Consider the following 13,430-nt stretch of genomic DNA (forward strand, 5'->3'; position numbering starts at 1 on the left):
ACCTGCTTACCTGTCATTTACCTGACCTCACTGTACTTCACTGAAGAGGGTTTCAATAAGATTTATACAGAATGTGTCAGTAAACGCTCAGTTGTAGCTCGTAAGTAATGCAACTCTATTTTCAGTGTGAATTTTCTAACCAATTTTCACTTTGTTTAATGTTATTGATCACCTAAAGGCGTTGAAGCAGCCTGAATAAATCAAGTAATTTACGGTTTCAAATTATTTGTAATGGCTTTAACTTTCCAGAGGCTAAGATCTTTCTGAGCAGGATTGCTCCTTGTTTCCAGACAAGATCCGTAAGCAGGATAACAAGCTTCTCTGCTGTGCCCTGACATTTGACCTACATATTTAGAATGAATTAGGAGCTATAATGTATTTACTGTCGTAGTGGTAAGACCTATCAGTTCAGTATATACTGGATGTTCCAAACATGTAGCTCCTAAAGCAAAAGTTTCTTTCATCTGACAGCAGTGAGAGGTATACAGCTCTTTTGCTTGGCTAAAGTACCAAAAATCCTAGTAGAAGTACTTCAGTATTAAAATGTGTACTTTATACTTCAGCAAAATGCGTCAAAAGTATTAATGTAAGAGTACCAGTTTTCCCTAATGATGAAAACACAGTATATCAGCAGATTAATCTGAGGATGTTTGAAGTCCCCGTCTCTTTCTCCAACCATCTCTCCCCACTTGGTGCAGTTCGAGCACACCAGCTCACCTCCACCTCTGTTCAAACGCTGTAAAACTACTCCTCACAGTGGTAAGTTGTAATATTGGAGCAATTCAGTCCTACATGTTCAAATCAGAAGCTGATTTACAAGAGGAATGATTCAGAAAGCCCCAGTCTGCAAGTTGACAGTATTGGTTCCTTATATTTGTTACATATGAAACCCTGACAGTGTGAATCCATGCTTTTGAAACTGTCATGCTGACATGTACACAGCAGCGAACTGATGTATCTTTAAATAGGCAGAAAAAACACCACATGGACATGTTAACAAGACAAAAAAAAAAAGATTTTGTCTGGTGGGGTTTCAAGACATTTTAGGACATTTTAACCCCTTGACACCTGAATTTATTTACAGTTAAACTAACCACAGACCCACTGTGCAGTCCAGTCAAGAAACTAATAAATTATGAAGAATTCATCTGACTTAATTAGATATAAAGGTTGAGATGCTGCACTGTAATGAAGTGTGCAAATGTACCTGACTAATTTAAACATTACAGTTAAGAAACTACACTATAATGTAAAATTCAGATTTTCCTGGCTGAATTAGATAATACAGTTAAGACCCTATAATATTATAAATTATGCAAATTTACCCAACTACAATTATTTTTAGGTTAAGAGGCTACAATATTTTATGCTCTAACAAATTACCTGACTAATTTAAAAATTAAAATTAATTCCCTACAAAATTATACCAAAATTATGGACAACTAAACAAATCCATAGATTCTCTATAAATTGTCGACAGTGGAGAGAACCAACTCTTCGGATATCTGGAATATTGTCTGGCAGTCTGGCCGCTCATTCACTCGCACTGGAGTTTGGTATTAATCCTACAGACTGCATAGTAATCTCATTCTTCAGTACTGTTTGACGTCAGCCAACTAGAAGCGCTTTCATTGGCTGAGAAGAGACGCTTCAAACGTGCGTCAGGACGCCCTGGTACCTCTGTACAGTGAGGCGTTCAGGGGACGGACAGAGTGTACGGCCAAACCTATAAAACTTGACATCACCATTATTGTGAGAGTAACGCTTTTTTAATGATTCTGTTTACATTTTCGTGTAGGCTGTATTTGATATGCTGCTGTTCTTTCTGGAAAGTTGAAGTATTTTACGGAAACTTTTCAACTGGTGATTCATGTGTAAAAAAACTGATTGCAGCCCTCAAATTAAAGCTGTATTTCCCAGTTTAGGAGTATCCACAGCTGCTTCTTGGGTCTTTGTGAAACTTAATGTTTCTTGTGAACAAATATCGGTAACAATAATAATAAAACTTTGCAGTTTAAAGGATAATCTGACATTTCATTATAGGCAATACTATAATATAGTTTCTAATGTCTGTGTGTTTATAGGTATGCAATATATTAGTTTAGACTGTAGTGAACATGATTTGCAGGCCGGTTTTATACTTAAAATAAAGGAATGATCATTAAAATGCAACTCTCATGAATGAAAGCTGTCATTTTGGCACATTAATAATGTTCGAGTCACAATATGGGAGCTGCAGTCACTTTCTGTCAAGTTGAAAACTGCATAATATAAGTTGAACGATTCTTTAAAAGGTGTTTCAGCTGGTTAAAACAACTGGATGGGTTATAATGTAGGGAACAGAGCAGGTACAGGAGTGCAGAGCCATGAGCTTAAAACGTTTTTTGGTACAACTCACAGATAAAAACAATAAATAGCACAGTGGAAGAACACATTACAGAAATTTAATTGCATTCCTTGGTGGAGTAATAAAAAAAAAGAACAAGAGAATGACAAAAAAAAAAGAGAACCAGCAATAAATATGTGTGTAAATGTGTGTGTGCCATATGATCATAGGGTGTTTCAAGATAGATGTCAGTTGGCTGTGAGGATTTTTTAAATTTTTTATTCAGATTTTTTCCACCATGTCTCTCATTCCTGTATCGGAATTTCGTGTTTTCCGAGGAGGCCATGAAGTGGCCTCATGTGTCGGCGCTGTCAGTGGGGTGTTCGGGCTGTGGGAGGGGAAACTCTGAGCAGCCCGCTGACATGAAGGGAAGGTCGGACTGTTAGAGGCCTGAAGTCCGTATCTGTCCTCCGGCCGGTGCTCGTCATGGACTTCGTGCTGAGCGGAGCGGCGGCCTGCGGGGCCTGTCTGTTCACCAACCCGCTGGAGGTGGTCAAGACGCGGATGCAGCTGCAGGGAGAGCTGAAGAGCCGCGGCACCTACCAGGTCTACTACCGCAACGTGTTCCACGCTTTCTACACCATCGGCAAAGTGGACGGACTGGCCGGCTTGCAGAAAGGGCTGGTGCCCGGACTCTTCTACCAGTTCTTCATGAATGGAGTCCGGCTCGGCTCGTACGCCATCATCGAGTCCTCGGGTTACATCCACACCAACGGCAGGGTCAGCGCGGTCAAAACCACCGTAGCCGGAGCGGTGGCCGGAGTGGTGGGAGCCGTGATGGGCAGCCCCATATACCTGGTAGGAGCTCCAGCCTCAACAGGCCTCCACTCACTTTTATCTAGGACTGATCCCGTAGACTATCGATTTTTCTATGATTAATCTATCGATTATCTCATAGATCGATTAACCAAAATACTCCCAAGAGCGCGTCATGGCCTGGTCATTCAGGTTCACGTTACTGTGACAGACTGTACGTCTGTGTATTATACAGCACATTAGGTGAAACTAAGGTTCACATGCTTAAGTGTGAAACTATAGAGTTAAACTGATGCAGAATGTTTCAAAAAGAGTTCTCATTTTTTAAGTTAGTAGCAACTCCAAAAGAAAGAAGGTGCATCTTAAATAAAGTCCAACAAGGACACAGTGGATAATCTACAAAAACTAATTCTGGAAAAAAAAAAAAAAAACTCTATCTGGCAGCAAGGGCGACAGAAAAACAATGTTTTAGAAATGGCTGTCTGCTGTAACATCCAAAAAATGCAAAATAACGAGCGATATCTGTAAAATAGTAATATTTTCTAGCTGATTGCATTACAGTAATACAGACTAATTTATACTGCACATTTTGACAAAATGAATTATCTTGTGTCAAAAATACAGATTCTTGATGTGGACATTATTTATAGTTCTTAACTGTATTTTTTAGGGTTAACATGTAAATATTTTTTGCATGTGTTAATTTGAGACATATGTAATTTAACAAATCTGGCAAAACTCTCTAAAAAATGCCAGTAAATTGTATTGTGTGTAATGTAATAGTTGAAAAAAATATTTTTATGCTGTGTGTTTTACCACCACAGAGCAGCTAAAACAACTAGTTGTCTTTGTATTGTGTAATTGCTCTCTGGCTTTGGTAGTGACTTAGAATTTTATGAAAATATTGCTGAATTCACTGCACAGTTGTCTTTAATTTCTATGTGTTATGAGTCACACAACATTATTGGTATCAGATCAGGGTTTTAATGGTAATGGTGACTGCTGGTTAAAATGTAGCCTTATTGAGCCACATTCAAACAACTATTTCATACTCATTCTACTGTTTGACAGCAGGAGAAGAAAAATATCTAATTCCACTGTATGGAAATGTGAGCACAGGGAGTAGGAGAGAAGTGTTAACACCCGTGCTGCTGTGGTTTACCATCAAAACTTTGCAGTTCTGTGACCATTTGAAGTACTTTTATACTTGTGCAACTTTAGGTCTTTTGAAACCGCTACATTTAACTGAGTTGGACTCTACTACTGCCACCACTGTCTAAAGTTTTTGTGAAGCTGACCAATGACAGAGGCGACAAGTAGCTATGGCGTGGCAATTACACAGTGGCACTGAAGTAAAACCTTTGTTATATTGAATTAAAGTAAAAAATTCAATAAAAGTATTGACGACGCATTTTCAGCTTGACACCATTGACTGTGACTAATCGCGGCAGCCATTTTCTTGTTATAAAAGTTAATGAGGTGTGACACCAAGGTCAACAATCACATGTAACTGTCGACAATAATAAACCCCGACTGTCTCTCCTGACAGGTGAAGACTCATCTGCAGAGTCAGTCTACCTCCTGTATCGCAGTTGGCCATCAGTACAAACACCAGGTAACTTAAAAACCTCAAACTGAAGGAATAAATATGACCCTGTGGCATCAGCAGTCCCCTCATGTGCTCCTGCTCCTCTCCCTGACAGGGGATGATCCACGCTCTGGTGGCCATCTACAGGGAGCAGGGCGTTCTGGGGCTGTGGAGGGGCTCCAGTGCTGCTGTGCCGAGGGTCAGCGTGGGGTCGGCCGCTCAGCTCAGCACCTTCTCCTCCTCCAAGGAGCTTGTCATTGACCTGCAGGTTAGAATACTCGTCCTCGGTGGGGATGAGGTGGGATTAGAGCCGACTGGGGGGAGTTTTGTTTACTCGGCCCGCCGACATATGTGCACATTTTCCACATGACCGCACAGTGTAAGAATAAACACGACTGTTTAGGGCGTCTGGCTGTACTTACTGTGCAACTCGGACAGAGCTGCTGTGGTATGTTAAGTGAGAAAGTGAATCAGCCTGCAAAAATGCTCCAGTCATCCTATAGCTCTCTGAAGGTGAGCTTTTTTTCTTGGTCTTCGGTGATAGTAAAGTGAATATCTTTGGTTGTACATTGCTGGTTGGATAAAACCGACTATTTAACCCTCCTGTTGTCATTTACGGGCACCAAAAAATAGGGTTTCCTTGTCTGAAAAAAATCCCAAAATTCAGCAAAAAAATTCCCCAAATTTCTGATAATTTGCAAAACTTTCAGGAAGAAAATTCCAATAATCCCTTAAAAGTTTCCCTTAAAAGTTGTATTTAAAAAAAAATAAATCCGCCAAATATGGCAAGAAAATTCTTGTAAATATTTTCCAAAATGAGTAAAAATCTTCCAAATAAATCCTAAAAATATCTAAAATGGTTACATATATATCAGTAAAACTTCTAAGATTTTCTTTAAGAACATTCACCAAAAAAATCTTTTTTTTTGTGAATGTTCTTAAGAAATATTTTGAACATTTCTTTTTTTCCACCAAAAAATGTTTAAAGATTTCCCAAAAATGTTGAAAATGTGGACATCAGAAGTTTCACTGTGAAAATATATTTCCACATTTTCAAAATTTAAAGCGGGCAGGACGACACTAGGGTTAAAGACTTCACACTAAAATCTGGCAGCTTAATTTGCACTTAATAAAAGTAATCAGCAGATTCACAGGTTGTAAAACGTATCATTAGTTAGAGCCCTAAACTCAGAGCTACAGCCTTAAGAGGAGATGATTTGCAGTCAGGACCTGTGTGCAGGTTACAAAAACAGTCATTGTGGTCCTGACAAAGCGCTCTGTGCTGCATTCCTCTGGAATAGAAATCCAACACCTTTTATTGGCCCCCTGGCTGAAACCATGAAGCTTACACAACTAGTGCATCAGTTTACCGGGTGTAGATCGCTGACCCAACTCTAGTTAAAAAAAAGTCTTTCATACCAAATGCCAGAACAGTGTTGGATTCACTTGAGTGGTCCAGGAAATGTTCAAAAGAATCCTGACATTTATGTACAGTTTCCTTGCATTTCTATCCAGATTTTTTGGGCTGCTTTACCTGGTTGGTTGGTTGGTGGGTGGGTGAGCTGGACAGAGGAGGTGGGTCTGACCACACCTCCCAACATCCCAGACACCACTCCCACTGCTGTTTGCATAATCTGCTGTGTTACTCCAGTGAGACACAGCTTTGAGTTTGTGATAATTTAGTAGAATGGTCCACACTGGTTCCTTCTGATTTTTGGGTCGGTGCCAATTTTAGAGTGTAAGAAATTCTGAAATATCAGCCAATATTATTAATATATATGATAAAGGTATATTGAAACGAAGGAAAAAGGTGTCATTCCAGCAGTGTGTTTTACAAATTAGTTAGCTTTTCACTGTGAAGACACCTTGACTCCACACCACCATTTGCTCTGCTACATGTGCTGCAGACAGCACCAAGAGGACTGAATTGCTCTGCTGGACTAATTATGTGACGACACTGTTTCTAAGTTACACCGAAGACCGTGCTCTGTATTAAGTTCTTTAAAAGAAATATTTTTTATCGGACAACATATACACAGACCCTGATATTTCTGCAATAGGCCACTAATATCAGTCAACCGCTACATTGTTTGGTTTCTCGTAAAGAGGCTCCAGCTGTTGCGGTGTTGCTTATTTATTACAGTATTGTTGAATGACGTCATATCTTAAGGTAATGACCTACTCCGTGTATCATAAAGCTGTGTTTTATATTCTTTTGTGTTGTAAAACAGCACAACCACATATAAAATAGCTTTGACCGTAGCTACTGGACAGTGTGTAACATAACATAGGCTCTAATAATAGACCCATTCTTCTGTTTCACTGCATGTGAGGCTGCAGCCGTGGCCTGTTAAAATTAGTCGTGGCTGCCGATATGCTGGCATGGAACTTGATGGTGATTTAGTGATCTGCTATCACTGCACACTGTGTCCTGTCACTTTTCACTTCTTTAACTCTGTGACCAGAGCAACACATATCTTTAAGTGCAAACTCTCTCATCCTGTTCGAGGTTGTTGCCTCACAAATTGCCCTTTTCTTCTTCTCAAGGTGTTTCCAAAGAACAGCTGGTTGGTGGCCCTGAGTGCCGGCATGATCAGCAGTGTGGTGGTGGTGCTGGCTATGACGCCTTTTGACGTGGTGAGCACACGCCTCTACAACCAGCCTGTGGATCATTTGGGCAAGGTCAGTAGAAGTTTTCACTACATCAAACTGTCTTTTATACTATGTATGGCTGACATGTTTCAACCACCAGCTATTCACTGTTCTTGTATTACCTTTCTGCATGGTGTGTTGGGTATTCCAGCATGAGAGACTGTAGTACCAAGGCCCAATTGAGGCTACGTTAGCTGCAAGTAGAATAGCACACCTAAATCTCCAAACCAAACTTTTGCCACTTGTTTTGCATTGTTGCTCCGCCAATAAACGCGGTGGAGTTATGTGACGATCGGCATCTGTTTGTCTGTCTGTTAGCAGACAAACTCAAAAATGGAATAACGGATTTGGATGAAATTTTCAGGGAAGGTCAGAAATGACACAAGGACCAAGTGATTAGATGGCAGTGATGCAGCTTTTAGTCCGGATCCACTGATTTGTTAAAAGATTTCGGTATCGTTGCGAGATAGCGGCATGGCGTCACTGTAACTATGACAACAAGTGAACACTACGTCATCTGCCTGCTGACAATGACATCATTGCGATCCTACTACAAATCGACTGCTGCGGACTTATCAGGACTTATCCATCGGAAATCATACAAGGAACAACTGATTAATTTGTGGGGGTGTTTCCGAGTCCCATTAATTCCCGCCGTCTGCTACATATTTAGATCACACGATTTGGTATCCGTACACATCGTACACATGCGCAACAGACACCTGTGCTCAGCGCAAGGTCATTTTGTTTGTGGGTCATCTATATTAAATGGCCACATTCTATAGTGCCGTGATTTCTGACACAATTTTTTTCAAGATTTCATCCGTCGGAAATGATACAATGACTGAGCAGCCTTGGCGGAGTACTGTGCTCTCCGAGTGCTTTTCTAGTTGGTAATGTAAGCAACAGATTTTGGGAAGAAAGAAGAATGAGTGGAATTTAAATAAAACTATATCTCTGGTTCTGCTGCATTGATTTGCATGCTTTGTTCATTATTAGTCTAATAGTGTTACATAAATGCTAAATCTAGGGTTTCTGCAAGTCTTGGAATAAATCTGAATAAGTATAAAATCTAATAAGCAAACATTTTAAACCTTAAAATACTCCCAGTAAAGTTTTCAACCCTGTTACCATGCCCATATGGTATTTATTTTTATATGCTAGCTAAGACATCATAAGTGAAATGAGCAGTTAACACTATGGCTGAGTATTTCTACCTTGAAGCAGCAGTATACTGCTGGCAGTCCCAGAAACATGGATTCAAATTTCCAGGGTTACATGAGCACCAAACCTAAGGAACCAATCCTATTTACTTTCAGGGTTGGGCATTCTTTAGGATTATTCCTCTTTAGAATTAGTTTTCTGATTCGAACATGTATGACTGAGTCACTGCAACGTTGCAAGTCCCTATTGTGTAGTGTACAGTAGTTTTACAATGTTTGGGTCGAGTTGTCGGTAAGCTGGTGTGCTCGAGCTGCAGAGAGTGGGGAGGGGTAGTAGGAGAAAGAGGCAGGAACTTCATAGATCTGTGTTTTCTTAAGGAAACAACAGCGTAAAGTTCAATGTAAACCATTTTTGTACACATGGATGAGTTTTTAGGAGTTAGATCGATGACCAGAGAGGAACTTTAAATTCCAATCTGCACTAAGAATGTTAACTCTTATAACTCTGGTGAGGGACTTCCAGACAGCATGTTGTTCTCCAGCTGCATTGGAAAAACAAGTTTACTGTGCATTTGGTATTTTAGATTGTTGTATGCCACGTAAACAGTAAGGCTGATTTCTCTGTTGTTTTTTTTCTGTCAGTGTGGATGTGAAACAGATCTTAAGTTGCATTAATGATGATCTTAAAAATGTAAAAATTTCCCTTGTTAGAACCTACAGAAGCCCAGAAGTCAGTGGAGTACTCTTTTAGGGATTTTAACTGATACAGTGAGTCGTGATCACAGAGAGGGGATCAAACACTCGCATTTGGTCACGCTGGGACTGTACGACAGCTTCTATTCAGATGACTGAATGACAGTCATTCTCTTTTCTTGTAGGGGCAGCTTTATAAAGGATTCACTGACTGCTTTTCCAAGACACTGAAGAAGGAGGGCTTGACGGGACTCTACAAAGGCTTGGGAGCCTCTTATTTCCGACTCGGCCCTCACACCATTCTGTCTCTGTTCTTCTGGGATGAACTGCGCAAATTTTACAAGCAGTTCAGATAACACCAGGCACGAGGAAAATGGGTAACTCATTAAGTTCTGAGTGCACAGGTTAAATGAATCCTCATTTAATGAGTTTACGATTTTGAGGTGAAAGAAAAACCAGGAGATGCTCTGCTTTCTTAATGGCAAAGAGCAAAGGTAACGTTTTACACTCCAATGAGAAAACACATTGTAGGCAAAAAGTGTCAGGAAGGAAGGCGAAATATCAAAACTGCATTCAGGAGCTCAATAATGTACCTGACAGACATCATAAATGCACTTGGATTTGTCTTGGTGACAAATGTGCACAGATATAACTGTACAAGAGGCTGTGCGTCCTCCAGAGAAAGTACATCAAACATTATCACTCTTTTATAGCTCTTAAACTCTTTAACTTTGTCATTCCAAAACATAAGAAAGAAACAAAGAACCTGCTTTCAGGAGAAAGCATCCAATGTGGCCTTCAGACTGAGAAAATGCCCACAGCCACTTACCTACAGCCACATCGCTATGATTCAGTCTTATTAAATGTGTGTGCTGAAGCCGAGCTGAAGAAAATGTGACAGTTATAAAAATGTCCTGCAATGACCTCGTGTTGGCAGGAGATGACTCAGACTATAATATAGCGACAGAAGCAATAAGTCCTGGAAGCAAATTTGCCTTTAAGGTAACAAGTCTTGTACGAGTCAAACCTGCTGATCACTGAGTCACCAGTGAGTTAGTCAGCCAGAAGCTGGCCAAACTGAACTTGGATGAAGTTTGGTGAAGTCTTGAGTTTGAATAGCTTGAATAACTCCAATAAAGCTAAATCTAATGGCAATGTATAGAATAAGATAAGTTGAATAGAAAAAGGGAAGACTGTAAAGGGATTAAGGGCAGCTCTTGGCCAAGGAATGACATCTGTAGTAGACTATAATGCTTCAAAGTTTGGTCTGTAGTTTTCACAGCAGAGGAAGAAAAAAACTGTTTGCATCTAATATGCAAACAAAGCATATAGTTTGCCCAATGAAACTACCAAAACAAGATGTGAAAGCTATTGTTGTACAGGATGTCTGCTACAGTCACTGTCGGGATGCATCAAGGAGGTTACATGTTTTTTACAGAAGAATACAGTGTGCACCCATTGTGGTTTTAGTTACTGATGACATGATGCAGCATAAATATGAATCTGGTGTTCTGTGAGGGCAAAAATGAAAATATCCCATTTAAACAAGGGAGTAGAAGCATGTGTTTCATTCTTCAACTGCCTTCAGTATAATTCTTAGTAAATATTGTGGATATGGGTCGTTCTGACCAGAGACCAGTGTACTGACATGTATATACAAATACAATTCAGAGCATGTTAAGGGTCATATTTGTTTATTAGGGACCGAAACATAAACCTACAGTTGTAAGTGACTAGATTGATGCCAGACTACAGCCTAATTAGGCTATTATATGTGTGTTTGGCATTTAAAATACACAATAAAACCCAAACAATACTAATTAAAGTAAATGAGGAAAGACTCCTCAGCGTCTGTCATAAAACAGTTTTCTTCAGTGACTCTTCATGAATACATATGAAGTGGTAGAACCAGAAACACTGACAGGTTAATTACACATTTATAGATATGTTTTAAAGTGCCAAAAGTACTTTTACTTTTAGACATATTTTACAGAACTTTACGTATTAGTGCAGCACCATCGTTTTTCCTTTATATATTACTAATGAACAATTAAAATTTAAAAAAATAGATGAGTTAACTTTATGAATCGTTGTCTTTATGCTACATGAATTTATTATATTAATTTGGGTCCAGACTTCTTAATTCTTTCCTCTGTGTTTCTACAGCTGTAATATTCAGTATATGAAGTAATTTCAGAGACACAGTGTTACACCTTTACGCATGCTCACAGAGAGCTTGTCAGTGAAGCTTGACATGCTTTTTCCAGTATTTTAGAAATGCTCAAATGTACTGATTCACTTGTGATGGCAAAATCCAAATGATTATCTAAATGTAATTCAATTAATTGCAGCATTTAGTGTGTTGAAATAGTCCTGAACGCTTTTCCAGCGCAAGTTTTCTTTTCAAAATTGACAAAAACACTCTTCTTCTAAACTCATTCTAATATCAGAAGCTTGTTACTGAATGATACTGTCTGCCTAAATAATCCACACACAACAAAGACACAATAAATTTCAGCAATTTGGCTTTTTAAATTTTTTTTTAAAATTATGGCAGTTTTTTGTTACTTGTTGCCAATGAATATCAAAATTAATAGTTTTACAATATATTTCCGCAAGAGTGACAACTTTTTGCAGGTTATTTATTCCAACTGAGACACTCCTGCCTATTAATGATAATATTTCAGTGTTTGAAAAACTTTAAGACAGTGGAGTTTCCTTGAATGTTGAAGAAGTGTGTTAATTTGCTGAACATTCATCATCACAGTATCAGTGTGCTGCTCATTCATGGTTCTATGAAGCCTTTAGTCCAACAGTCAGATTACCATCAAATGGACACTGTTTTGGACGCTAAAGTAACACAAACTGTTGTCTGTCCTTTGAGCCAGATTTGGTGCTTTCTTCTTAAAGTGTATTATTCACGTCAAGGAGTCAGGAATTTAATGAAACAGTATCAGTTATCGGTCAGCATCTTTCCATGTGACAGCACAATGTGTTTGTCATAAATGCACTGTAGCTATAAGAACACATTTTTGTCTGTTAAACTTCCATCACAGACAGCAGAGTAATGTTACTTGAGTTTATTTTATATAATGAAGTTGAGGTTTTGGTCTTCTTTTAGGAACAATATATCCACAGAGAGGGTTGCCGTTTTTCTACTTTTGAAGTTACTTTGTTTTATTTTGCTCATTTGTGCTATAAATGCTGTATGTGGTTCCACTTGCCATTTTATTATGTAAATGAACATATTTTTCATTTTGTCGGATGAAGTGAATCCAAGTGGTCAAGGTCACTGTACTTAACTCCAGTAGCTGCTGTACTGTATGTTTCAATTATAAATATAAGGTATAATAATTAGGGATGCATGATGATAACGGCTCATCATCAGTATCAACTGATCGGCGTAGAATGAAGGATGAGAATATTACATCTAAACAAATACAGCCTGTTTTATGTTTTCTTATTCTGCCCAGTGAATGCATTTAATAAACATTCTATTTCATGTCTGCACCTGCCAGTGGACCATCAGAACAATCTGAAAAAGGCCAATATTGACCAGTAATATTGATTTTTATCTATGCTTATTCCACTTTTAGAGAGATCTGCTGTTGTGTGCAAATAGACTGAAAAAGTATGCGTGTATATCGGTATCTGCAATCAGCCGAAATGAGTCGTAAAATATCGGCAAGAACCCAGTCTCATGGCTCCCTAATTAGAGTCAGATTACAGTAGTCTTCCCCAGACCACACTATGAGACTATGACATATTGTCTTTTAAATAATAGTTGAAGCACATCTGATCACAAATGTCAAACTTTGTGCCAAACCTGTGCCATCAACGGTCAACAATTCCCCCACCTTTCCCTGCTTCAGCCATGCCATTAAAATAAATTACAGAGAGAGGTTGGAAAATGATGTCAAACATGTCTGAAAATCCATTTTGTCATATTATTACTTTTGTTTGGAAACTGCTGAACTCACTTGCAGATGGTTTCACTGTAAAGATCAAACCTCTTTCCAGCTCTAAGAGGTGAGAAGGGTTAATGAATGTCGGTTACATTTCATGAATGTGTTACAAAATGCACTTCCTATCATGGGATGTCAATATTTATGTGCACTGCACAAGGAGAGCCAATAAATTATCAAATTATGTCTTTATTGACAGACATTGTGGTGTTGCATGGTTATTTTCT

At 38.9% G+C, this 13,430-nt stretch overlaps 1 protein-coding gene across 1 annotated transcript; it reads left to right on the plus strand.

Annotated features, from left to right (window-relative positions):
• The first annotated feature begins 2,699 nt into the window (after nt 1–2,699).
• On the plus strand, nt 2,700–13,405 carry slc25a35 (solute carrier family 25 member 35). Its single transcript, XM_023298952.3, has 5 exons — nt 2,700–3,184; nt 4,692–4,757; nt 4,846–4,998; nt 7,278–7,412; nt 9,424–13,405. The coding sequence occupies exons 1-5, from the start codon at nt 2,813–2,815 to the stop codon at nt 9,592–9,594; spliced, it is 897 nt and encodes a 298-aa protein (XP_023154720.1). The 5' UTR covers nt 2,700–2,812; the 3' UTR covers nt 9,595–13,405.
• The last annotated feature ends 25 nt before the right edge of the window (nt 13,406–13,430 follow it).

This window comes from Amphiprion ocellaris, chromosome 14 (genome assembly GCF_022539595.1).
Source record: "Amphiprion ocellaris isolate individual 3 ecotype Okinawa chromosome 14, ASM2253959v1, whole genome shotgun sequence".
Taxonomy (NCBI): domain Eukaryota; kingdom Metazoa; phylum Chordata; class Actinopteri; family Pomacentridae; genus Amphiprion; species Amphiprion ocellaris.

Excerpts from the sequence above, each read along its gene's own strand:
- slc25a35 (XM_023298952.3), top strand. The coding sequence starts at position 2,813 with ATGGACTTCGTGCTGAGCGGAGCGGCGGCCTGCGGGGCCTGTCTGTTC. Across the intron at positions 3,185-4,691 it reads TGGGCAGCCCCATATACCTG|GTGAAGACTCATCTGCAGAG; the intron begins GTAGGAGCTCCA and ends CTCTCCTGACAG. Across the intron at positions 4,999-7,277 it reads AGCTTGTCATTGACCTGCAG|GTGTTTCCAAAGAACAGCTG; the intron begins GTTAGAATACTC and ends CTTCTTCTCAAG.